Below are 27,709 nucleotides of genomic sequence, written 5' to 3' on the forward strand. Positions count from 1 at the left end.
CAATGGTCTTTAATAGAACTGGAGAGCACATTTGTTCTCCAATTCAATTTAGATTTTTTAAAAACGGTCAGCCAGGAAGGCAAGGTGGGGGGAAGCAGTGGGGCCATGAGGAAGGAGGGGTCCTTCATGGGGCAAGTATATTTTTAAATTAAAAAGTAATAAAATAGGCTGCCCGGGCAGTGGCACAGTGAGTAGAGCATTGCCTAGGATGCTTAGGACCCAGGTTTGAAACCCTGAGGTCACTGGTTTGAGCATGGGATCATCCAGCTTGAGCACGGGTTCGCCGGCTTGAGCATGGGATCATAGACATGACCCTATGGTCGCTGACTTGGGCCCAAAGGTCGCTGGCTTGAGCAAAAGGTCACTGGCTCAGCTGGAGCTTCATGGTCAAGGCAGGTATGAGAAAACAATCAATGAACAACTAAGGTGCTGCAACTACAAGTTGATGTTTCTCATCTCTCTTCTTTTCTGTCGGTCCCTGTCTGTCCCTCTCTCTCAAAAAAAAAATAAATAATAAAATAAACATTCAGCTAACAAAAAAAGTGAATTCTTTAGGCCAGAATTTCACCGTGAGGCCAATCTGTCTACAATAAAGTCCAAATCTTTTCAAACATTTCCTCCTACTCTTCATGAAACAAACTACTTTGTGAGCCACACTAATCACCTTTCCCCAAATAAAAATACATATAAAACTGTCTTAACTTCTTTTACCCCCTCTGCCTGTCTTTATTCCTTTCTCCTTCATCCCTCCACTTCCTATTCACAATCCTTCACACAGCTGTAACCTCTGTGTAGTCTTCTCTGACCTAACCACCAATGGTTCCCAAACCTCACTAATCTGCCAACTTTCAGAGTAAGTAATAATAGCTCCATATTTTATATGCCTTAATATTTTTCATATCTCTATTTCATACCCATTCTTTTCTCTTTTTTTAAGTGAGACAGACAGGAAGGGAGAGAGATGAGAAGCATCAACTCATAGTTATGGCACCTTAGTTGTTCATTGATTGTTTCCTCCTATGTGCCTTGACTGGGGGGCTCCAGCCAAGCAAGTGACCCCTTACTCAAGCCAGAGACCTTGGACTCAAGCCAGCGACCTTTGGGCTCAAGCCAGAGACCATGGGATCATATCTATAATCCCATGCTAAAGCCAGTGATCCCGCCCTCAAGCTGGTGAGCCCATGCTCGAGCCTGCAACCTCAGGGTTTCAAACCTGGGTCCTCAGCATCCCAGACCAATGTTCTATCCACTGTGCCACCACCTGGTCAGGCTCATACCAATTCTTGTATGACTTCCCAATAATCTATCTCTTACCAAAAACACAAAGTCCACCAGAGCACATACCATTTGCTTTATGTTCTTGGTCTGTACCAGGTAAATAGTTACTAAATGCATGTAGAAATTTCTATATACAAAATATTTTTTCATTTTTTATTTGTATAATCAAATATCCAGAATATCTCTATAAAGACTGCCTAAACTCCTAATTCACCCCATGTAATTGGTAGTTTCTTCAATAAAAACAGTTCTTGATTTTAGTTTTTATTTTGGTTCTATTTTTGTTTATTTAGACTGAGGGTGGGGTAGGGTCTGAAGATGCACTTTATTTGGGTTACATGTAGCCTGTTAGAATAAGTCCACTGTTTGAAATGGTTAGGTAGTTGCTAATTTACCCAATTATTCAAAAATTAAAACTCTAAACATGTCACATTTAAAACCTAGTAAAGTGCAGAAACTTTTGAAAAAAAAATTAAAATTATATAAGAAACTGCTTCTCATATTTCTGTTCATAAGTAATTTATATTTATAAATTATAACATATCAATCAGTAAAACCTTAGATTCAAAAAATCTGGCAATAGTAGATAGCAGATATATAAAAAGAAACCAAGAAATTATTTCAAAATCACTTCTTCTCCAAGGTTATGTTCCTTGAAGCCTAAAGCTACATCATCCTCTATCATTGTTACTAATGAGTGAGACACTAAACACATAACTCATCACAGAAAAGTATCAGTTCAGTACAGTCGGAAAAACACCAGACTTAATGTAAAATGTATGTCTAATCTCCTCTACAACCTACAAATATTGAGTTTATTTTTTCTCTATAAAAAGGAGTATCACCTCCAACGCTCCCTGTGGAGTCATGAAAAACCTAGTCTGTTGATATAAATAAGCAAGATCTGGGTAAGCATTCTAGTATTATACCAGAAAATACTTTTTTTTATCACATTACGCTAATGTTCATACTTACCAGAAAAGGGGTTTTTGCCAATGATTAAGATATTTGGCAATGACATCATGATCAACTGCTGCAAAGTCTCCTGTAAAAAGATACCCAAAGGTTATTATTCTATGGGCAATGCTAACTAGGTACTCAGCAAGCTATACCTTAGGGTTTGTGCCCTTCTCTGCAGGTACACTGTACTGCACTTGAAGAGTGCTTTAAGATAACGTGAAAAGAAATCTAAGGTTTTAAACCTTTCTTGACTTTAAGTTAATGAGGTAAATACTAAAATTATAATATAAAATAGACTTAAATCATTAAGACATATCAAATGTCCACAAGATAAAAGTGTCAAGTTGAACTGATTTAGTATTTATTTGGAAATTCGATTTTTAGGTGTTAATTAAACAACATTTTACAATAAAAGATTAAGCATGTGTTCTCATTTGAGTTTTTTTGTTACTTCTCTAGGGAACTAGAAATATCAACCAATATTAAAACTAAGAAAGCTAGTTACTTTATTCAAAATCCTCTCTTACAATTATTTCATGAAAGTGAGCTCTTCCTCAGTGATTCATTTTTCTCCTCTATCTACAATAGATGTTTTACTTCCTTTGACTTCTGTAAAAATTTTAGTGACAAAAATATATTCATGAGTAGAGCACAGGGAATATAGTCAATGATATTTTGCAATAACTATATATGGTACCAGGTGGATATTAGAAATATCAGGGGATCACTCTGTTAGTGATTTCTAATCATTATGCTGTACACCTGAGACCAATACAAAATAATATTGAAAGTAAACTATATTTGAAAAATTAAAAGTTTTAAAAAGAATATATACTCTGAATGTACACAATGATTCAGAAAGTACTGGATGCTTTCAAATTACTCATTTTAGGTAATTTATGAAAATGTACCTTCTGTTTATACTAGCTTTTCTGTGAGGAAATGAAGAAACACATCATGTTTTTCTTTTCAAGCACTAAAAATAACATGCTACAAAAGGCCTGGGATGAATTAGACCACATGATTGATGGGTGTCATGTTACTGAATCTTTGCAAGATTACAGAAATAACTGAGTGTCTTTACAATTTGGCCTTAACTACATATTCAGACACAGCAGGTACCTGAGGAATATTCAATTCTTTCTGAATCATTCTTAACTTAAAATAGTATGATGGGGAAGGAAATAACTGTAAGTTAACTTATATTGCTTTTTAAAGATGTATAATTCTAAATTCATAAAAGCATTTTCCATACCCATTGTATAGCATGACACCAGCAGCTAACTAGAATCTTTTATGCATAATTCTTTATAAATATATATTAAAAAGTTTTAATTGTTTTTCTTCTACATTATTTTATAACCTGTTTAAACAGCTATCACCAAAAATATGCATACATTTAAATTAAAGTACATACTCAGCATTGTGTTAGATATACAAGCAAGAATATTAAGAATATGCTGGCCCTGGCAAGTTGGCTCAGTAATAGAGCGTTGGCCTGGCGTGTGGATGTCCAGGGTTCAATTCCCAGTCAGGGAACACAGGAGAAGCACCAATCTGCTTCTCCACCCTTTCCTTCCCCTCTCCTCTCTCTCTATTTCTCTCTTCCCTTCCTGCAGCCAAGGCTCCATTGGAACAAAGTTTGCCCAGGCACTGAAGATGGCTCCATGGCCTCTGCCTCAGGCGCTAGAATGGCTCTGGTTGCAACGGAGCAATGGCCCAGATGGGCAGAGCATCACCCTCTAGTGGGCTTGCCAGGTGGATCCCGGTTGGGTGCATGAGGGAATTTGTCTCTCTGCCTCCCTGCTTCTTACTTCAGCAAAATACAATAAGAGAAAGAAAAGAAAAGAAAAGAAAAGAAAAGAAAAGAAAAGAAAAGAAAAGAAAAGAGAAAAGAAAGAATGTGCAAAAAGGCCGTGCCTGGTTGGCAAAGTGGACAGAGCACTTGCCCAGTGTATGAATGTTTCAGGTTCAATTCTCTGTCAGGGCACACAAGAGAAGTGACCATCTGCCTCATTGCCTCTCTCCCCCTTCTCTCCCTCTTCCTCTCCTGCAGCCAGTGACTTGATTGTTTCAAGTATTGGCTCTGGGAGCTGAGGATAGCTCAGTTGGTCTGAGCGTCAGCCTCAGCCTTGGGTGCTGAAAATAGCTTGGTTGATTCGAGCACTGGCCCCAGGTGGGGGTTGCTTGGTGGAGCCCAGTTGGAGCGCATGCAGGTCTGTCTATCTCTCCTCCTCTCACTTAAAAAAAAATGCAAAAAATTGCTAAAATCACTTCCTCCAAGGGTTGATCCTCCAAGTTTGGATATTTAATAAATGAATTTTCCAGTTAAAAGCAAGTTATCTCAAAATAGAACATGCCATAGCTATGTAACAGACTAATGAACTTAAATAAATTTCTAATTTTAATTTTTTTTTTTTTTTTGAGGAAAGCTATTTTTATTCTCTAGAGTAAACACCTAAGAGTGAATATTTTACTTTTTAAGAAGCTTCCAAATAGTTTGTCGAAGAACTTGTACCATTCATTCCCTCCAGCAAAGGATATGAGATCATGGCACTTTTCATCTCACTGGCATTTGGAATAGTCTTTTCAATTTTTAGTCATTCTAATAAGTGTGTATCTCCTTTTAATTTGGATTTCCTTAAAAATTATTGATACTGAAGCACTTTTCAAGTAGTTTTTGCCATCTGTTTTTTCTGTTTGGTAAAGTGTTTAAATATTACGCCTGTTTTGGTTTTTATTTGAACATTTTTGACTTACTGAAGTATAAGAATTCTTTATATAATCTGAGTACAAGTCCTTTATTAAACCCATTTCGCAAATATTTTCTCTTATTCTGTATCTTATCTTTTAATTTTTTTTTCTTTGTCACATGAAGACAGTTTATTAAAAAAGAGGTACAATATAGATTTTTTTTTGTCCTCTGTCACCTTCTATCTTGTTTTCTTTGTGCCCCTCCCCACCCCCTATCCCTCTCCCATTCCCCCCTCCCCCCCATAACCACCACACTCTTATCAATGTCTCTTAGTTTCACTATTATGTCCCACCTACGTATGGAATAATACAGTTCCTGTTTTTTTCTGATTTACTTATTTCTCTTCGTATCATGTTATCAAGATCCCACCATTTTGCTGTAAATGTTCCGATGTCATCATTTCTTATGGGTGAGTAGTATTCCATAGTGTATATGTGCCACATCTTCTTTATCCAGTCATCTATTGACGGGCTTTTTGGTTGTTTCCATGTCCTGGCCACTGTGAACAATGCTGCAATGAACATGGGGCTGCATGTGTCTTTACGTATCTGAGTTTTTGGGGTATATACCCAGTAGAGGGATTGCTGGGTCATAAGGTAGTTCTATTTTCAGTTTTTTGAGGAACCACCATACTTTCTTCCATAATGGTTGTACTACTTTACATTCCCACCAACAGTGGATGAGGGTTACTTTTTCTCCACAGACTCTCCAACATTTGCTATTACCTGACTTGCTAATAACAGCTAATCGAACAGGTGTGAGGTGGTATCTCATTGCCGTTTTGATTTGCATTTCTCTAATAGCTAAAGAAGATGAGCATCTTTTCATATATCTGTTGGCCATTTGTATTTCTTCCTGGGAGAAGTGTCTATTCATATCCTCTTCCCATTTTTTTATTGGATTGTTTGTTTGTTTGTTGTTGAGTTTTATGAGTTCTTTGTATATTTTGGATATTAGGCCCTTATCTGAGCTGTTGTTTGAAAAAATCATTTCCCATTTAGTTGGCTTTCTGTTTATTTTGTTATCAGTTTCTCTTGCTGAGCAAAAACTTCTTAGTCTGATGTAGCCCCATTCATTAATTGTTGCCTTCACTTCTCTTGCCTGTGGAGTCAAATTCATAAAATGCTCTTTAAAACCCAGGTCCATGAGTTGAGTACCTATGTCTTCTTCTATGTACTTAATTGTTTCAAGTCTTATGTTTAGATCTTTGATCCATTTTGAGTTAATTTTTGTACAGGGGGAGAGACTGTAGTCCAGTTTCATTCTTTTGCATGTGGCTTTCCAGTTTTCCCAGCACCATTTATTGAAGAGGCTTTCTTTTCTCCATTGTGTGTTGTTGGCCCCTTTATCAAAAATTATTTGACTATATATATGTGGTTTTATTTCTGGACTTTCTATTCTGTTCCATTGGTCTGAGTGTCTATTTTTCTGCCAATACCATGCTGTTTTGATTGTCGTGGCCCTATAATAGAGTTTGAAGTCAGGTATTGTTATGCCCCCAGCTTCATTCTTTTTCTTTAGGATTGCTTTGGCTATTTTTATAGTTCCATATAAATCTGATGATTTTTTGCTATATTTCTTTAAAAAATGTCATTGGAAGTTTGATGGGAATTGCATTAAATTTGTATATTGCTTTGGGTAATATAGCCATCTTGATTATATTTATTCTTCCTAGCCAAGAACAAGGTATATTCTTCCATCTCATTATATCTTTTTCGATTTCCCTTAACAATGGTTTATAGTTTTCATTATATAAGTCCTTTACATTCTTTGTTATGTTTATTCCTAAGTATTTTATTTTTTTTTGTTGCAATCGTGAAGGGGATTATTCTTTTGAGTTCCTTCTCAGTTGTTTCATTGTTGGCATATAGAAAGGCTATTGACATCTGTATGTTAATTTTGTATCCTGCGACCTTACTGTATTGGCTTATTGTTTCTAGTAGTTTTTTTGTGGATTCTCTGGGGTTTTCGATGTATAGGATCATATCATCTGCAAAAAGTGATACCTTTACTTCTTCTTTTCTGATATGGATGCCTTTTATTTCTTTCTCTTGTCTGATTGCTCTGGCTAGAACCTCTAGTACCACATTAAATAAGAGTGGAGAGAGTGGACAACCCTGTCTTGTTCCTGATTTAAGGGAGAAAGCATTCATTTCTGTGCCATTTAGTATGATGTTAGCTGATGGTTTATCATATATGGCCTTTACCATGTTGAGATATTTTCCTTCTATACCCATTTTGTTGAGAGTCTTAAACATAAAATTGTGTTGTATTTTATCGAAAGCCTTTTCTGCATCTATTGATAAGATCATGTGGTTTTTGTTCTTTGTTTTGTTGATATGGTGTATTACATTAACCGTTTTACTTATGTTGAACCATCCTTGAGATTCTGGGATGAATCCCACGTGAACATGATGTATTATTTTTTTAATATATTGTTGTATTCGATTTGCTAGTATTTTGTTTAGTATTTTAGCATCTGTATTCATTAGAGATACTGGTCTGTGGTTTTCTTTTTTTGTGCCATCCTTGCCTGGTTTTGGTATGAGGGTTATGTTGGCCTCATAAAATGTGTTTGGAAGTATTGCTTCTTCTTCAATTTTTTGGAAGACTTTGAGTAGAATAGGAACCATATCTTCTTTGAATGTTTGATAAAATTCGCTGGTATAGCCGTCAGGGCGTGGACTTTTATTTTTGGGGAGGTTTTTAATGGTTTTTTCTATTTCTTCTCTACTAATAGGTCTGTTTAGGCTTTCTGCTTCTTCTTGACTCAGTCTAGGAAGGTTGTCTTGTTCTAGGAATTTATTCATTTCTTCTAGGTTGTTGAATTTAGTGGCATAAAGTTTTTCATAGTATTCTACAATAATTCTTTGTATATCTACGGTGTCCGTGGTGATTTCTCCTCTTTCATTTTGGATTTTGTTTATATGAGTTCTTTCTCTTTTTTCCTTGGTAAGTCTTGCCAAGGGTTTGTCAATTTTGTTGATCTTTTCAAAGAACCAGCTCCTTGTTCTATTAATTTTTTCTATAGTTTTTCTGTTCTCTAATTCATTTATTTCTGCTCTGATTTTTATTATCTCCTTTCTTTGGCTGGTTTTGGGTTGTCTTTGTTCTTCTTTTTCTAGTTCCTTAACGTGGGAAGTTAAGTGGTTCACTCGGGCTCTCTCTTGTTTGTTCATATATGCCTGAAGTGATATGAACTTTCCTCTTATCACTGCTTTTGCTGCATCCCATAGATTCTGATATGTCGTATTGTCATTTTCATTAGTCTGTATATATCTTTTGATCTCTGCACTTATTTCTTCTTTGACCCATTCATTTTTTAAAAGTATGTTGTTTAGTTTCCACATTTTTGTGGGATTTTTTTCCTCTTTTTTGCAGTTGAATTCTAGTTTCAAGGCTTTATGATCAGAAAATATGCTTGGTACAACTTCAATTTTTCTGAATTTGCTGATGTTGTTTTTGTGGCCCAACATATGGTCAATTCTTGAGAATGATCCATGTACACTGGAGAAAAATGTATACTCAGTCACTTTGGGATGAAATGTCCTGTAGATGTCTATCATATCCAGGTGCTCTAGTGTTTTGTTTAAGGCCACTATGTCTTTGTTGATTCTCTGTTTGGATGACCGATTTAGAGCCGTCAGCGGTGTATTGAGGTCTCCAAGTATGATTGTATTTTTGTCAGTTTTTGTTTTAAGATCGATAAGTAGCTGTCTTATATATTTTGGTGCTCCTTGGTTTGGTGCATATATATTAAGAATTGTTATGTCTTCTTGATTCAGTGTCCCCTTAGCCATTATGAAATTGCCATTTTTGTCTCCGAGTACTTTTCCTGTCTTGTAGTCAGCATTATCCGATATGAGTATTGCTACACCTGCTTTTTTTTGGATGTTATTTGCTTGGAGTATTGTTTTCCAGCCTTTCACTTTGAATTTGTTTTTATCCTTGTTACTTAGATGAGTTTCCTGTAGGCAGCATACAGTTGTATTTTCTTTTTTAATCCATTCTGCTACTCTGTGCCTTTTTATTGGTGAGTTTAATCCGTTTACATTTAGTGTAATTATTGATACTTGTGAGTTCCCTATTGCCATTTTATATCTTGCTTTCTGTTAGTTTTGTGTCTTGTTTGATCCTTCTCTTTCGCTTTTCTATCTTTTGTTTTTATTTGGTTGTATTCCATACATCTTTCCTCTGTTGCTATCTTTTTTATCTCATGTGCTTCTGTGGTGGTTTTTTCAATGGCGATTACCTTTGAGTAATGAAAAGGGTCCCTACCCTGTTCATTGTAGCAAACTATTTTGTGAGTACTTTTGCACTCCATCGTCCTTTGCTACTGTTAATCTCCATCTTCTCCCCCTCTTTCTTTTTGTTGTTGTCACAGTTTAAATTTGGTTTTATTGTGTTCTTCTTGGAGCTTTTACTTGTGGCTCTGTTTTTTTTTGTTCTTTGTATCTGATTGGAGAACCCCCTTTAGTAATTCCTGGAGTGGGGGTTTTCTGATGATAAATTCCCTCATCTTTTCTGTATCTGTGAATTTTTTATTTCTCCTTCATATTTGAAGGATAGCTTTGATGGGTATAGTATTCGTGGCTGAAAGTTCCTCTCTTTCAGGACTTTAAATGTTGGGGTCCACTCTCTTCTAGCTTGTAGAGTTTCTGCTGAGAAATCTGATGATAATCTAATGGGCCTTCCTTTATATGTTGTATTCTTCTTTTCCCTGGCTGCCTTGAGAATTTTTTCTTTGCTGTTGGTTTGTGTCAATTTCATTATGATGTGCCTTGGAGTAGGTTTGTTGGGGTTAAGAAAACTTGGAGTTCTGTTTGCTTCTTGAACTTGAGGCTTTAGTTCTTTCCACAGGCTTGGGAAGTTCTCATCTATTATTTGTTTGAGTATGTTCTCCATTCCATTTTCTCTCTCTTCTCCCTCTGATATACTTATTATTCTTATGTTATTCTTTTTGATGGAGTCAGATAATTCTTGTAGGGCTATCTCATTTTTTTAAATTTTTGAGTCTCTTTCTTCTTCTCTCTGTTGTGCCTCAAGTTGCTTGTCTTCTATTTCACTAATCCTCTATCTGACCTGTTCTATTGGCTAAGCTTGTTACTTCGTTTTTCAGCTCGTGAATTGAGTTTTTCATCTCTGTTTGATTTGTTTTTATAGTTTCAATTTCCTTGGACATATATTCTTTGTGTTCATTGAGTTGTTTTCTGAGCTCCCTAAATTGCCTTTCTGTGTTTTCTTGTATATCTCGGAGGATTTTTAGGATTTCTATCTTGAATTCTCTGTCATTTAGCTCCAAGGTTTCCAATATATTAAATTTTTTTTCCATAGATTTTTCCTCATCTAGCTGTGTTACCTCTCTTTCTTTTGTATCCATGATATTGGATTTTCTCTTCCTTAATAGCATCTGAGGGTGGTTTTGTTGATAGTATTAATGAGATTTAATAAAGAATAAAAAGTTAAAAAAATAATAAAAAAATAAAAAATCGAAGAGTTGTTTTTTTTAAAAAAATTAATAATGAAATAAAGAAAAATAAAATAAAAATTTTTAAGAAAAGGAAATTATTCCCGCCTCCTTTTTTCCTTTCCTCTCCTCTCCTCTCCCCTCTTTCTTGAGAAAATCTTGTGGTGGACTGTGAATTATAACAAACAATGCCTGTGATGGAGGGCCTGAATTGGGGAAAAGTAATAAAGGGGCAAGAAAAAAGAAAAAAGAAAAAAAAAGAGCGTATGGACCCACAAAAAGCAAATAAGGAAAAAATTTGGGTCAAGAATAAAATGATTTGCTTTTAGGTGTTGGTTGTCTAAGAGTTATGATGAGAGGAATAAGAGGAAAACAGAAAAATGGGGGGACAAATTAAAAAATTACTATTGTATTTAGTGGAACAAGAACTAGATAATATGGAGAGCCAGGGATGGGAGCACTGCTAGTGAGTTAAAAAAAACCCAAATGCCACAAACATAAGTTTGAGTCCCAGATAAGATAATTTGTTATTGAGGTTTGAATGAGAGGAGATGTAAAGGAGAAAGGAAGAAACTAATATAGAGGGAGAAAAGAAAGAGAGAGAGAGAAAAAAAGAGGGAACCACTAAAAGAAGAAAAAAGAAAGGAGAGAGAGAGAGAGAGAGAGAGAGTGAGTTAAGGGTTTTAGAGTGCAACCCTCATAGAGAGAAAGGAAGAGAAGAGAAAAGATAATGGGAGATGTAACACTTATGGGTAGTGTAGTTCAAGGAGAGGAGAGAGTAAGACTGGTAGAGAGTTAATCGGCCAAATTGGAGGAGGAAAAAAAAGTATCAAGAATGAAGATAAGAGAAACAAATGAACAAATATAATAAAATGGGATAGGTTATAAAGTCTGCAGATTATTCTTGATTTTGAGAGGTTATCTTCTTGCTTTTTCTTTTCTCTCCCTCTTCCTGGTCGGTGACTCTGTACCCCGGGTTCTGCCCCTTTGGCACGCTCAGGTAGAGGTTTGCAGTTGATAAGTCTCTATGGCAATGTCATGTATTGTGCTTTAGTCTCGTTGGGAGTCAAGGCTCATTAGCTTTCATAGGCTCCGACAGTGAGAGAGTCCGTGTTCCTGGAGCCTTTCTCCTAGTCTTTCCTTCCTCAATTAGTAGCCTGATAATCCAGCTATGGGGTTGCTGCTGCCTCTGCCTGGATAGTAAGAGGCTCAAAGAGCTGGCAACTCCCCACTCTATTTCCACTCAGCACAGGGCTCTGGGTAAGGCTCAGTCAGTCAGAGCTGCTAGCATAATCAGGCGGGCTTTCCGCCCACTCAAAGACCTCTGGCTCTGCCACTCTGTCCGGTAACACAAGCGGGCACCCACTTCTGGGGCGCTTGGAGGAAACTCTCACTCACTGTCTGTGACCAGGATATCCGGCCAGCAGTCTCACGCTCTGAGTGAAACCCCCAACCGCAGGGAAAAGTTGCAGCGTTGGAATTGAGTCTCGCTCCGTCCCCGTGCGCAGCTTTTGCAAGGCGCTGGGGCGGCCCGAGATTCCGCTTTGGCCCACACAAAGGCCCCTGACTCTGCCCCTCTGTGCGATAACACGGACGCGCACTGCCGAGGCACTCGGAGGAATCGCTCACTCCTTATCTGCACGCGCAAACCAGGATATGAGGCCGGCTGCGGTTCCCTCTGAGTGAAACACCCTCCAGCACGGAAAATCTCCACCGTTGGAATTACTTCTCACTCCCTCCCGTGCGTGGCTTTCCCAGGGCGCTGGGGCTGCCCAGAGACTCTGCCCTCGGCCCACAGAAAGGCCTCTGACCCTGCCTCTCCATGGGGCAACACGGGCACCCACTCTCGGGGCCTAGGAAGAAATTCTCGCCCACTAACTGCGCACCGACCAGGAGACCGGGTAAAATGGCCGCTCCGCTTGTCTTTCTTTGTTTGGGTTTGGCGCGAGTGTTAGCTTGTATTGCCCGGGTTGCCCCAGGATCAGATTTTCCTCGGCTTGGATCTCCGTACCACAGCCTGGTTCGGCCGTTTGTGTCGCGGCCTAGATCTATTCACCCCCTTTGCCCGCCTCAGTTTCTATATTCTCAGTTACCAGAGAAAGCCACCCTGTTTAGGTTAGTGAGGAAGGCGGAGCATTTCTTACTCCCTATTTCCTTCGGGGTTTGGTTATATATTTAGCCAATTTTTCACTCAATCATACCTTTGGGTGTATTGCGAAGCATCTGGAAGCTCCAAGTATAGGTTTTTCTGTTTCTGGTTGAAGATCTTGTTGAGTTTTGGGGGAGATTTATCGGTATCGCTTCCTACCCCGCCATTACTCTGAATTTTAATATTTATTTCACTTGCCTTGAAGCAAAATTATCAGGACTATCACTGAACATATTAAAAGAAATCATAAATAAAATATATATAAAAAAGCAATCAACTGTTTTGTTTACAACCCATTTAGTGAAGATCATCTAAGACAGAATAAAGAACATTTAAATTCACTCTCATAAAGAGAGGCTTTAAATTTTAACTAATCTGGAATTATTAGAAAGAAAACTTGATCTCAACTTCAATATTAAAGATAATTCTCATTTGCAATACTTATTTTGGTGTAACATGAGTCAAAATTGATGAATCCACTAGAAAACATCAATTTATATTTTCAAGGCAATTTATTCATCTGTGCTATAACATTCTATGTTGGTACACTGTTGTAAGGAAACTATCCAAGTAGACAGAAATCTTCAATATGGTCTGCTACCTCTTTTCCTCCACTCTCTTCCTCAGCTGGCTCCCAATTCCTGCCAACTCTTGTTACTCAATGCTTTTATGCTAATTCAGTCTTTCCACAAGATGAAAGCAATCTCATATTTCCTTTCACCATATGGCATTATCAATGACCTCGGTTAATATGGTTTGACCATTACACTATGAAGTCGATTATATTTGGACCATGCAAATTGCTATAGTAAACTGCTACATTGTAACTTACTTTACTTCCATGTATCTCAAAATGTATTCTAGTATAGTGGACTATAAATGCCTAATATAGCATAGTCTGGTTGAGTTGGAATGCCTAAGCTTAAATTTTGGCTCTGTGGTTTACCATGTACGTGACATTTGTTGGGAAAGGTAGGTAGTGAAATAAAAGTATTGTCTTAAAAAATTATAAAGTTCATTAAATATTGAAATTTACGAGGAAAAAAATTTTACTTTATTTCCAAGTGTTGATTTTAAGTTATATCTGCCAGTACTAATATTAGGTAAGGCAGATAAAAATTATACAAATTTTAAAAACTCAAAATTTTCTAAAACCTCCATTTCTAATGGTTCTTCAAGGAGTCTAGCTACATTAAAAAAAAAATCCTTGTCTCCTATTTCCAATCTTACAAGTAACATTACATCCCATACACCAAGCTTGTGGATTCGATCCCCAGTCAGGGCACAAACAAGAATCAACCAATGAATGCATAAATATGTGGAACACAGATGTTTCTCTCTCTCTCTCAAATCAATTAATAAAAAAAAATTTTTTAATATAGACAAGATATAAAATAGACCAGAGGCTACAAAAACTGACTGCTATTGTGTAAGTTCTATTATATCATCCTCAGATTTTCCAGACTTCACTTAGCTCTCAAAATGTTTATATTTAAGATACTAAAAAAAATGGAAAAATAATACATAAATAAGCCCAAGATAAATATGACTTTGTTAAAAAGAAGGAACAAATTAACTGATGGGTGAAGAATGATATGTATTAATATATGAACTAGTGAAGATATTTTGTTATAAAAATTATAAGAAACCTATAAAAAATGTATGCAGAAAGAAAATTTTATCAATACAATTGAAAGAATATAAAGTTTTAAGAAAATCAGGATAGGCATTCATTCAACAAATATTTATTGCATGTTTATTATCTGCCAGACATTGTTCTGGACACTGGAAATACAGCAATGATCAAACAAATATCTTTGATCTCATGGAATTCATATTTTAGCAGGGGCAAATAGAAAATAAGTAAATGTTTTCAGTGATAAATGCTAATGGTAAAAATAAAGCAGGGAATGAGAAGTTTTGGTGGAAGTGGAAATAAGGAGAAAGTGGCAATTTTTAAATGGATGTAAATGTTCAAATATAAAGAATCTGAGAAAGTTTTCAGACCATTAATGCAAAATTTCCCTGAATAGGCAGAAATTTCACCATGGTATGAAGACAGTCCAGAAAGATTTGGAGAATGGCAATACTTAACAAAAAGAAAAAGACAAAACAAGACAGAAATGGCAGAGATTATTTTAATAGAAAAATTACAGTAGAGGTGCTTTGAAAGATATTACAAGTAATTTCATTCCTATTAGTTTTAGTTGATTTTGTATTACCTTTTTATAAAAATGGTATATCAACTGTATTTTTTAGTTGGCTATATAAAAAACATTTTTATTCTTATTTTTCCCTTCTTTTTCCAAGTAAGAGGAGGGGAGATAGACTCCCATATGCGCCCTGACTGGGATCCACCTGGCAACTCCCCTCTGGGGCCTTGCTCACAATCCAGCTATTTTTAGCACCTAATATTGAGGCCTCCACAGAGCCATCCTCAGCATCCAGAGCCAATGCACTCAAACTGGCTGAGCCATGGCTGCAGGAGAGGAAGGGGGTGGGGAGGAAGAGGGAGGGGTGAAGAAGAAGATGGTTATTTTTCCTGTGTGCCCTGATCGGGAATTGAACCCAGAACATTCACACACTGGGCTGACACTCTACCACTGAGCCAACCAGCCAGGGCCAAAAAACATTTTTACTGATATGCAAGCTTCTGTGAATTAAAATTTATGTTGCTAAAGCATTGTAAGAAAGTTTGTACATTGTAAATACTTATTTAAATGCAGCCAGTGCAGTCATACCAAACAATAGCTGCTGGTGGTTCTGAAACTGGATTAAGATTGTTCCTTGCACACTATTTCCACTTGAACATAACAAAGTGTACATTTAAAAAACTTTCCAGCCCTGGCCGGTTGGCTCAGTAGTAGAGCGTTGGCCTGGCGTGCAGGAGTCCCGGGTTTGATTCCTGGCCAGGGCACATAGGAGAAGCGCCCATCTGCTTCTCTACCCCTCCCCCTCTCCTTCTACTCTATCTCTCTCTTCCCCTCCCGCAGACAAGGCTCCATTGGAGCAAAGTTGGCCCGGGCACTGAGGATGGCTCTATGGCCTCTGCCTCAGGCGCTAGAATGGCTCTGGTTGCAACAGAGCAACGCCCCAGATGGGCAGAACAGTGCCTCCTGGTGGGCCTGCTGGGTGGATCCCGGTCCGGCGCATGCGGGAGTCTGTCTGACTGCCTCCCCATTTCCAACTTCAGAAAAAAAAAACAAAAAACTTTTCCAATACTCCAATGTTACCAGTTACTTCTCTCAAGACCTCTCACATTGTCCTTAGATCTCACAATCAAAATTATTTTATTCACTGTCTTGTCTATTATCTCTCTAGCATTTACTTCTCTGAAGAGCCCATATTACTACTTCATTGTCATTTTTTATCACAATCAAAATTATTTCATTTATTTATTTTCTATTATCCCTCTACTGGAACCATAAATTCCATGAGAATAGGGACAAAATCTGTGCTACTCACCAATGCCTTGGCATTCAATAAAAGCTAGAGGAGCAGAGAAGAAATCTCAATGACATTACATTATCATTTTTCCTTAGCTTTTACATATTCTAAGTCATTAAAATAAAAACAAAAGAAGAATATTTGCACTTAAATTAATCTATCATTACTGAAAATATACACTGAAACAACTCCCCCCACTAAAAAATCATGTCAGGGTATTCCACCAATTTTTCTTTCCCCCTAGGAATCATTTTTGCAAGATGACTTTAATGTTTACCAATCCATTTAAAAAAAAAAACCTTAAGACATATACTTATGAATTATTTTTTTTTAGTGAGAGGAGGGGGAGCAGTGACAGAATCCTGCATGCGCACCAACCGGGATCCACCTGGCAAGCCCACTAGGGGACGATGCTATGCACAATCTGGGACCCTTGCTCTGCTGCAACCAGAGCCATTTTTTAGCACCTGAGGCAGAGGCTATGAAGTCATCCTCAGTGCCCGGGGCTAACTCACTCCAATAGAGCCATAGCTGCAGGAGGGGAGGAGAAGAGAGAGAGAAAAAAGAAGCGAGAAGGGGAGGGGTGGAGAAGCAGATGGGCGCTTCTCCTGTGTGCCCTGACTGGGAATTAAACCTGGGACTTCCACACAATGGGCCAACACTCTACCACTGAGCCAACAAGACAGGGCCTATACTTGTGAATTTTAACATAACCACATTCACTCTCATTTTTTGAATCAGAATAATCAAAATACACTCAAATATTTTACATCAAATATTTTTTCTGACAGGTATATTAAGATACAAAATTAACAGCTTAAGAAAGACTTTTGGGGAAAATCAAATTTTTCCGAAGACAGGTAACTGAACAAGTAACAAGAACTGTACTGACTGAGACAATGTTACCTTGAAACCTGTCATATTAAAGCAGGCCATGTTTATCTATCTTGGTTACATACATGAGAATAAAAAATAATTTTATAAGTCAAATTATTCCTGTACATAAGATGGTTGAACTATTTCTAAAGATACTTCACAAGTGCCTTAGAAACGTTTTATCTAAGAATATGAAGCACAGGGACAGACAGAGATGGTTTAATAAACTATTTCTAAAGGAATAGCACAGGAAAGTGGTACAAGCAGTGGTGGGATTAACAACCGGTTCTCTGCCCTAATGACAGTTTCAAGTATAAAAAAATGATATACCAAAAGGTATTTTATTATTTCATGCATTTAATACTTAAGAACAATAAAAGAGGTACACAAAACTAGATTACATTCTAAGTTTAAAAACAGTTATGAAAAAATATTAAGCAATACTCATAACTCAGGGGAATTTTGGGCATAACACAAAGCTCAAACAAATGACAGCTTGTCATCCCTGGGTTGTTTGTTACTTTTTCTCTTTACGTTTTGTTTGTTTACTAAAGTAACAAATGCAAGGGAATCAAAATGTAGTATTTCATCAAAGGTATAATGAGTTTTATGAAATGAATAAATAAATATTATAAGCATAGTTCCGTCAAATTTTTTTTCACCTATGGATGGAATGAACATTACTATGGGCGCTTAGAATACACTGTTACGCAGATGAAGGTTAACAAAGAGTGAGGAATGTAAATTTGTGATTTCCACGTTGAATGTCTGCCCAGGCACCCATCTTAGAGAGAGCCCTGATTAAAAGTGCCCTTTTAACAACCACTTCGCTAAACTCAACAAAAAATTAAGTATCGGTTCTCCCGAACCAGTGCAAACCAGTTGAATCCCACTACTGCATATAAGGGAAATTTCAACCCTCAGTAATATTATATGTTTTAAATATCTGAAACAGTATTGACAAAATGTTACAATATTCAATCACTTTCAGCCCTAAATTAGTCCACTGGTATTCAAACTTAGATTAACAAAAAGAAAAGGATATAAACGGTCATCCAGCAAATGTTAATGAAATATTTACAGATGTAGCTAAAAAAAACAGTGAAATCAAGAAAAGTCAAATTGTTAATATTATCTTGGCAATTATAACATTTGGACTTAAAGGGCCCTAGATGGGTGGCTCAGTGGCTTGAGTATCATCCTAGCACGCCAAGTCACAGGGTTCAATCCCTGGTCAGGGCACATATGAAAAGCAACCAGTGAGCACACAACTAAATGGAAAAACAAGTTGAAACTTCTCTCTGTCTTTATCCCACCCCTTTAGCGCACAACTAAATAGTAAAACAACTTGAAGCTTCTCTCTATCTCTTTCTATCCCCACCCCTTTCTTTCCCTTTCTCTCTCTCAAAAATCAATGGAAAAATAAAAAGATAAAATGTTCCTAAAAAATCTAGTATAGATTTTTATTTCTGGCAACAAAGAGTACTCAATATTAGAAAGGAAGAAAGGAATACAAAAATTCTGAATGATTTTTAAAAAATCTTTAAAAATATATGACTGAACTCAGAAGAAACTAAAAAGACAATTCTCAGTTAAACAGAAAAAAACTGAACCCTGTAAAGGAAGGCAAGGAAAAAGCTGTTTTTCTTAGCCTTTGGTAGATATTGAGGAAGATTGTTTCTCTTAGGATGTGCAATAATGTAGTCCCAACTAAAAACATATACATATATATATGAACAAATAAATGTATCACTTACATACACACAGATGCAGAAAAAGAGATCCAGAAGTATGTATATATATTCAGGCACTAATGTGGTAATTTTTATTAAGGCACTGGAACTGTTCATATTTTACACTTTTCTAGTTTTCTATAGTAAACAAATATTGCTTCTAAAATAATATAAAGCTGCTTAAAATAAACTAGAAGTGGTTCTGGGTTAGCTGCACAAAAAGAAACAAATCTTCTCTGAAGCAACGCATACTTGGCCTAGACACGAAAGTATTCCCACAGATAAACTTCCTCCCCAAAATATGAACTCACAATTAAAACACACAACACACACACAAACACACTGCCACCACCAATCAGCATGAGAAACAGCAAACAGAATATACAGGGCAGATTCAGATCCCTATAGATCTGGTTTCAGATTTTGGAATTACCAGACATAAAATCTAAAATAGAACATTTTAAATTTCTAAAAAAAAAAATGAAAGAACTAAAAGAATGATTAATAAACAAATTTTTTAAAAAAACCAAATGTAAAACTAATCAAACACAACTTCTAGAAATTAAATATAACTATTTAGGATCAAGAATTAAGTGGAACAGGGACACTGGAAGGTAGGCTTCCCCCTCGCTCCTCTAAGAGAGGGTTCAGTCTCTTCCAGTCCTGCTCCAGCCACCTATGACCTAACCTTGCCCAGAAAGCTGGGGTTTGCCACTGAAGGCTGAAGGTGCCCAGGGCCGTCGGCCCCATCTACGACACTGTGGACAAGCCTAGGGTATTTCTTCCAAGAAGCAGGTGAACTGATCTCATTTGCACAAGGGCCACTTAACTATGTCTTGCCTGAATAGTCAAGTTTTTTATTCCTCCCTCGAAGATCTCTGTTGTGGGTGCTGACAGTCCTATTTTCTGCTGCTTTGTTTAATATATAGTGTTACCTTTATTCCTCCTACCTCAATGCCCCACTCATATTTCAGGCTGGGACCTACTCCTAATTTAGAGCTCTCTTTCCCTCTTTTGCCAACTTCTATTATGAATCAACCTTTGCCACCCAGCTTAGTGTATCCCAAGGTTCTCTTTACCAAGCCACAGTCGCAGAGCTCCAGGGAAAAGCACCCTGGTCTCATCTCTCCAGGCAGAGGAGAACAGAAGCTCCATATCCTCACATGCTGCAGATGGCTTTTCCAGTCTACCTGAATCATTACCAGCTAGAAGCAGCAGTCATTGGGACTTGGATGTGAGCTGCAAAGTATAGAATTGTGACAACAATTCCAGAGCCATGCGGACTTTTCCTGGACTCCTCCTGCTCCTTGTGACAGCTACTAACAGACTGAGTGGGGGTTGGGTTGCATTTTTCAGGGATTTGGCAAGGTGTTGGGGCCAACTTGGACTTGAAGAACATGTTAAGGATACTACTCTTTTATGGATTCTTGCTGTATTGGCCAAGAGTTTGCTTAAAGGCTTTAATCACTGTAAAGAAAAAAATAGAAGACTGGATAAAGAAGATGTGGCACATATACACCATGGTATACTATTCAGCCATAAGAAATGATGACATCGGATCACTTACAACAAAATGGTGTGATCTTGATAACATTATACAGAGTGAAATAAGTAAATCAGAAAAAAACAAGAACTGCAGGATTCCATACATTGGTGGGACATAAAAGTGAGACTAAGAGTCATAGACAAGAGTGTGGTGGTTACGGGGGGTGGGGGGAGGGAAGGAGGGAAAGGGGGAAGGGGAGGGGAGGGGCACAAAGAAAACTAGATAGAAGGTGACGGAGGACAATCTGACTTTAGGTGATGGGTATGCAACAGAATTGAATGACAAGATAACCTGGACACGTTTTCTTTGAATATATGTACCCTGATTTATTGATGTCACCCCATTAAAATTAATAAAAATTTAAAAAAAGAATTAAGTGGTTAAATAGAGATTTGACAAATTTGCAGGGTAAATTAACAAACTGGGAAGAGGGTCCTCAAAAAGTTCTCAGCATGTAGCACAAGATTGATAATATAAAAGAAAGTTTAAGAACATGGAGGACAGAGTAAGAAAGCCTAGTATAAATGTAATAGAAATAATTGAAGTATACCAGATAATAGTATAGGAAAAAGCCAGTATTAGAAGATACAAAATTAGCATCCAGGAAAGAAAAACAAACGTTTAACCTAAGAACAAAAATTAGATGAATAGCTGACTGCTCCAGAACAATAAAAAATTCAAAGATTAAAAATAAAATCTGGAAAACACTGATAGAAAATTGTTAACCCGCCCTGGCCGGTTGGCTCAGCAGTAGAGCATCGGCCTAGCGTGCGGAGGACCCGGGTTCGATTCCCGGCCAGGGCACATAGGAGAAGCGCCCATTTGCTTCTCCACCCCTCCGCCGCACCTTCCTCTCTGTCTCTCTCTTCCCCTCCCGCAGCCAAGGCTCCATTGGAGCAAAAATGGCCCGGGCGCTGGGGTTGGCTCTGTGGCCTCTGCCTCAGACGCTAGAGTGGCTCTGGTCGCAACATGGCGACGCCCAGGATGGGCAGAGCATCGCCCCCTGGTGGGCAGAGCGTCACCCCCTGGTGGGCGTGCCGGATGGATCCCGGTCGGGCACATGCGGGAGTCTGTCTGACTGTCTCTCCCTGTTTCCAGCTTCAGAAAAATGCAAAAAAAAAAAAATAAATAAAAAAAAAATAAAAAAAAAAAAAAATAAAAGAAAATTGTTAACCCAACAAAATTTTAAAGAATAGCAGTAAAATAAAAGCATTTTCAGGCAAATAAACACTGAGAAACTTGATTATCAACAAACCCTCTCCAAACAAACATTTAAAGGATATACGTCAGTAAGAAAATGATCCCAGAGGCAGGTCTGAGATAGGAAAAAAAAAACCATGAGAGGGGGGATGAAAAGGAAAACATGTAGCTTGACCTAAAAGAACACTGAATTTATTTTATTTGACAGTATTTTCAGTATCTAATTTACAAGATTAAAAAAAACAAAAACACCAGAAATAACAGCTTAAGAGTGAAAGGGGAAATGACTAGAGCTAAAGCATTCTAAGGTCATAGTACTATTCATAAAAGAACACAGACACTGATTAATTTTAGCCTTTGCTATGGTAAATATGAAAGGTATACTTTTTGAGAGTGGCCTCTATAAAAACAGATATACAGTGAAACACTTAAACAAGGAGAGAAAAAAATATGCAGAAACAATTACTGATAAATGGTATAATTCTTCAAATAACTAAACAATTTTAAAATCATTTGCACCCTATAACATAATTTTATAGTGTACAAAGGAAGACTTGACAAATCTGTCATCATAATGGGAGATTTCAGGTCATCTTTCTCAGTAACTGACAGATCAAGAGACAAAACTAATCAGGCTGCAAAAGGTTTCAACAATACAATTAACAAACAAGCTTCCTCTGACTTTGCACCCAAACAGAGTACACATCTTTTGCAAGCACATATGGAATAAAAAACTGACAACATACTAGGCTAAACCACGTAATTTATAACAAGTGTCAAAAAGAAATCAGTATTATACAAACCATATTCTTTGATCAAAAATCAACAGATTACTTGAAAAATACCATGTTTGGAAATCTAAAAAGCATACGTACTTCTAAATAATTCATAAGTGAATAAGAAATCATAACAAAAATTAGAAAATTCATAGAAATAAATATTTAAGTAATACAATATACTAAAATTTGTGTGTGATGCAGCTATAGCGATGCTTAGAGGTATATTGATAACCTTGAGAATGCTCATATTTAAATAAAAGAAGAATAAGAAGTACACTCTTCAGGCTAACCAAGTATTGCACTACACAAATTCTCAGGAAACTGGGAACTAGTTTAGTTTTAAAAATTCATAAATATAATAATTACTTGTAAAATCAGATAATAATGAAGTGCTTGCTTGTATCATAATACCGCATAAAAACAGACTATTACCATTTTAATTCCAGCAAACAGGCCAGTACCTGGCATATAATAAGCATTTAATATGTTAGGTGATTGATACTAAATAACACAAAAATGTGAATATGCAAGCAGTTATTAAAATACTAGATGAAAAAGAAAACTCACTTACCTGATAATAAACTTTTATCTGTCTCACCAAGATGGACAGATTATGAATTCTAAGCGAGGCATCATTGTTGACTTTTTTATTTACTCTCTGACTCTCCGATTTAGGATTACTGAAAAAAAAATTTTTAATACTTTAAAATTATACTGAAATATATCTATCAACCTATAGATGACTAAAAAAATCATATAATACATTTTTTCTTTAAACAAATCTTACATTCATCTGTATGAAGAGAGATGATTCAAAGGACAGATGATTTTTTAAAAACATATTCTCTGCTTCTAATTAATAAAAATGCATCTGATATTTCTAAGACAGTAGCAAAATAAATTTGAAACATTAAGTCAAATGTTGCTCTTCATTCTAATTTTATCTCTACAACTTCCTGGCATAAAGAACCTCTTATTTCCTTGAATATATATATCTCCATCACCCAAAATTTACTTAAATCAAGAATATAAACTATGAGCTAATAACCAATAAATGCTGTATTTTCTCATTGGATAATGAAGACTATATGTAAATAGGCAACATCTCAGGGAAATTAATTAAAGATTGCAGTGATGACAAAGGTTAATACTTTTATCTTGGGTAATCTTTGTAGATTTAATGAAAGCAAAGGGTTTAGGGATTCTGTAGTAGAAGAAACTGAAGAAGAAATACAGGCCATGATTAAGAATGACAAAATCAATCACACCCAAAGCAAAGGTAACAAAGGCAAATAAACAAGCATAATGACTACATCAAACTTAAAAGCTTATTTCAGCAAACCCATGAAATGACAAAAAAATATATGCAAATCATATACCTAATAAGGAATTAATATTCAAAATGTATAAAGAACTTATACAACCCAACAGCAAAAATCCAAACAATCTGTTTTAAAAATGGGCAAAGAAACTGAACAGACATTTTTCCAAAGAAGACATACAAATGGCTAACAGGTACATGAAAAGGTGCTCAACATAACTAATCATCAGGGAAATACAAATCAAAAGTACAATAAGTTATCACCTCATATCTATTAAAATGGCTATCATCAAAAGACAAGAGATAGCAAGTGTTAGTGAGCATGTGAAAAAGAGGAAACCTTTTATGCACTGTTGATGTGAATGTAAATTTGTTTAATCACTATGGAGGATCCTCAAAAAATTAAAAATAGAACTACTGTATAACCCAGCAATCCCACTTCTGGGTATATAAAGCAAAGGAAAAGAAAACAGAATCTCAAAAAAAATTTACACTTCCATGTTCACTGCAGCATTATTTACAATAACCAAGATATGAAAACAACCTAAGTGTACATCAACAGATAAATGAATCAAGATCTGATACACACACACACACACACACACACACACACACACACTATTCAGCCATGAAAAAGAAGGAAATCCTGCCATTTGCAACAACATGGATGGATCTTGACAGTATTATGCTAAATGGAGTAAGTCAGAGACAGAAAAATACTCTGTTCTCACCTATATGTAAAATCTAAAAAAACTCACACAGAAAACAGAGAAGTAGTTGCCAGGGGCTGAAGGAAATAGAAGGAGGTTGGTAAAAGGGTACAAACCTCTGTTTTAACACGAATAAAGTCTGAAGATCTAATGTAAAACATGATAACAATAGTTGATAAAACTGTATTATATAATTGAAATTTGCTAAGACTGGAACTTAAATGTTCACACACACACTAAAGGTAAAAATGTGAGGTAATAGATGCGTTAATTAACAAGATGGTGGGAATCCTTTCAGAATGTATATGTGTATCAAATCATTACTATGTACATTTTAAATATCTTTAAAAATAAAATTTTTAATTTTAAAAAAATAGTGAGGATAGAGACATTGTTTTCCTATTTTTACAAATCTTTAACACTTCGTTTAATTTTTAAAAACAGGTTGATGCTCATCTTTACTTTAATCTTGCATTTAATCTATTGTTTGTTATTAGTCTGGCTCACGTATATGAAGAAAATTCAGCCTCACCCAAACATATAGAAGGAAGACCCTCTGGACTGTGACTGACTTACGCTGAGTGCCAGGGAAATAATGAACAGCCCAAGGCAAACAAGAGTATAACTGGAAAAGTGGGTCTCTGAGATAAAAGCATCAACCAGAACTAGTTACTAACAAAATGAAGGAGGTTGTACCACAAAGGTCAGATCATGTGTCATGGCAGAGAAAGACAAACAGCCACATGGTCAGGAAGTCTTGTAAAACCCAGAGAGCTGAAGGGAAATCTTGTTTTATAAAATGAGCTCAGGTATACTTTTAGTAAGTAAAACAAATACTGAGTACCTAATGTGGAAGTATTACTTAATGTATGAAAGCTTAAGTCAAGCTACCATTGTATAGAAAAATATACCTGAGTTGAGAGAAGAAAGTAGGAACACCCTAGTAACAAAAATGTTAGGTATACTACCTACAGCAGGGGTCCCCAAACTTTTTACACAGGGGGCCAGTTCACTGTCCCTCAGACTGTTGGAGGGCCGGACTATAAAAAAAAACTATGAACAAATCCCTATGCACACTGCACATATCTTATTTTAAAGTAAAAAAACAAAACGGGGACAAATACAATATTTAAAATAAAGAACAAGTAAATTTAAATCAACAAACTGACCAGTATTTCAATGGGAACAATGGGCCTGCTTTTGGCTAATGAAATGGTCAATGTGCTCCTCTCACTGACCACCAATGAAAGAGGTGCCCCCTTCCGGAAGTGCTGGGGGGGGCGGATAAATAGCCTCAGGGGGCCGCATGCGTAGTTTGGGGACCCCTGACCTAGAGTTATGGAAAGTTCATTTGCAATCATAGACATTCTCTAATTTTCCTTTGTAACCTTCTTACATCTTTTTATTTCTAGTTTCTCAGCTCTATATTTGAAGCCCCTTTCATACTTCTCACTCATGAATATCTATTAATACACTGGTGATATCTAGACCTAAAAAAATACTTCAGAGATTATCTAGTTTCACTATAAATCATAAAATCAAAGTCCAAAGTAATAATTTGCCTAAGATCTTAGTTTCCTTTATTTACTCTCTATCAGCCTTTTCTCTTACAGAATCATTCAATAAAACAAAGACTGATAGAAAAAGGTTTGAGCAATGTTTTCTATAAAACCCATGTATAATAAATGTTTTTATTGTATTTTTTAAGCATAGTCCTAATTGTTTTCACAATACAAACTAAAGAAGATTCATTTTCTTTCTCCAGTCAGTTCATTAGTGGTATTTTATCATAAACCTAGATATTTAATTCTCAGAGTAAATTTTTAAGATTTCAATATTATAACTGAAAATGATAGAAACTAAAAAGAACTGTATAAATTTAGAGTACAAACACATTATTACATGACACTATATATAATTTGGATTATACTTTGGGATGGAGGTCTAATATTCTAATAAGCATGTGTGATTTCTTTCCTACCTTTGTTTTTAAGAGAGACAGACAGACAGTAAGGGGGAAAGAGATGAGGAGCGTCAACTCATAGTTGTGGCACTTTAGTTGTTCATTGATTGCTTTCTCATACGTGCATGACCTGGTGGCTTCAGCTGAGCCAGTCACCTTGCTCAAGCTAGTGGCCTTGGGCTCAAGCCAGCGACCTCTGGGCTTAAACCAGCAACCGTGAGGTCATGTCTATAATCCCATGCTCAAGCAGCAAGCCTATGCTCAAACTGGTGAGCCCACACTCAAGCCAAACGCAAAGGTTTATGCCCTATCCACTGCACCACCACTTGGTCAGGCTCATTCCTACTTTTAAAATTTTTACACAGTAAATATTATTTTTGTCCTTGAAGGACTGTTACCAAGCTTATGTTCTTTAAAATGATTTTTTAAAACTAAAGTTTTAAAGTTTCTTTTTAAATTTTATGTCCAGCATTGCTCAAACGATATTTTGAAATCTATTCAGTTGCCAAAAAGCCTTGAGGTCTCCTTTGCCTAAAGCTCTTCTAAGAATTAGCAAGTTAAGAATTTACAATTTTGGTTTCCTCAAAATCTTTCAAAAAAATTTTTGTAAAAAGAACTTATTTCTAAAAAATAAAACAGAAAAAGGCCCTGGTCGGTTGGCTCAGTGGTAGAGCGTCGGCCTGGCATGTAGAAGTCCCAGGTTCGATTCCCGGCTAGGGCACACAGGAGAAGCGCCCATTTGCTTCTCCACCCCTCCCCCTCTCCTTCCTTTCTGTCTCTTCCCCTCCCGCAGCCAAGGCTCCATTGGAGCAAAGATGGCCCGGGCGCTGGGGATGGCTCCTTGGCCTCTGCCCCAGGCGCTAGAGTGGCTCTGGTCAGAACAGAGCGACGCCCCAGAGGGGCAGAGCGTCGCCCCCTGGTGGGCAGAGCGTCGCCCCCTGGTGGGCGTGCCGGGTGGATCCTGGTCGGGCACACGCGGGAGTCTGTCTGACTCCCCCCCCACCTCGTTTCCAGCTTCAGAAAAATACAAAAAAACAAAACAAAACAAAACAAAAAAAAACATTTCTAAATTTTAAGTTTTCTCAGACTTTGAGAAAGCCTGTTTGTAACAAATTAAGACAAGTCTGAACATAAAGAGGAAAGTGTTTAGTTTTTATATACTAAGGATAACAGATCAATTATTTTTGGAATTTGGGGAAAAGTGTAAAGTACAATTTAGATAAGCTAGAGAAAGCATGTTGAAAAATTTATAGACAAGTACTTCAACACCTAAAATTAGTATCATATTCAACAGGTATCTCAAAGATAAGAAAATAAAAAGTTTTTGGCAGCCTATTATTAAAACTGTGGTGCTTTGTGTTTACAAATCTTTGCTATAATTACATGGAATTTAAGGGGATTTTTATGATCTAGTAGACTCATAAGGAAAGCCAACAGAATAGTGGAGTTCTTTGGTAGGGCAGGCTGATTGATACCTAGGTAGGTACAGAGACTCAGTTTCAGTTTCTAATCCACACTGTATCAA

General features: G+C 36.7%; 1 protein-coding gene across 4 annotated transcripts in view; it reads right to left on the reverse strand.

The window, feature by feature from the left end:
- CCDC88A (coiled-coil domain containing 88A) overlaps positions 1-27,709 on the reverse strand; it is a 148,447-nt gene that overhangs the window by 99,461 nt on the left and 21,277 nt on the right. For all 4 annotated transcript variants that reach the window (XM_066267154.1, XM_066267153.1, XM_066267152.1 and 1 more), the window contains exons 3-4: positions 22,762-22,870; positions 2,254-2,323 (exon numbers count right to left, since the gene is read on the reverse strand). In XM_066267154.1, the coding sequence (XP_066123251.1) occupies positions 2,254-2,323; positions 22,762-22,870 (179 nt within the window). The remainder of the gene's footprint in view (positions 1-2,253; positions 2,324-22,761; positions 22,871-27,709) is intronic.

This window comes from Saccopteryx bilineata, chromosome 3 (genome assembly GCF_036850765.1).
Source record: "Saccopteryx bilineata isolate mSacBil1 chromosome 3, mSacBil1_pri_phased_curated, whole genome shotgun sequence".
NCBI lineage: Eukaryota > Metazoa > Chordata > Mammalia > Chiroptera > Emballonuridae > Saccopteryx > Saccopteryx bilineata.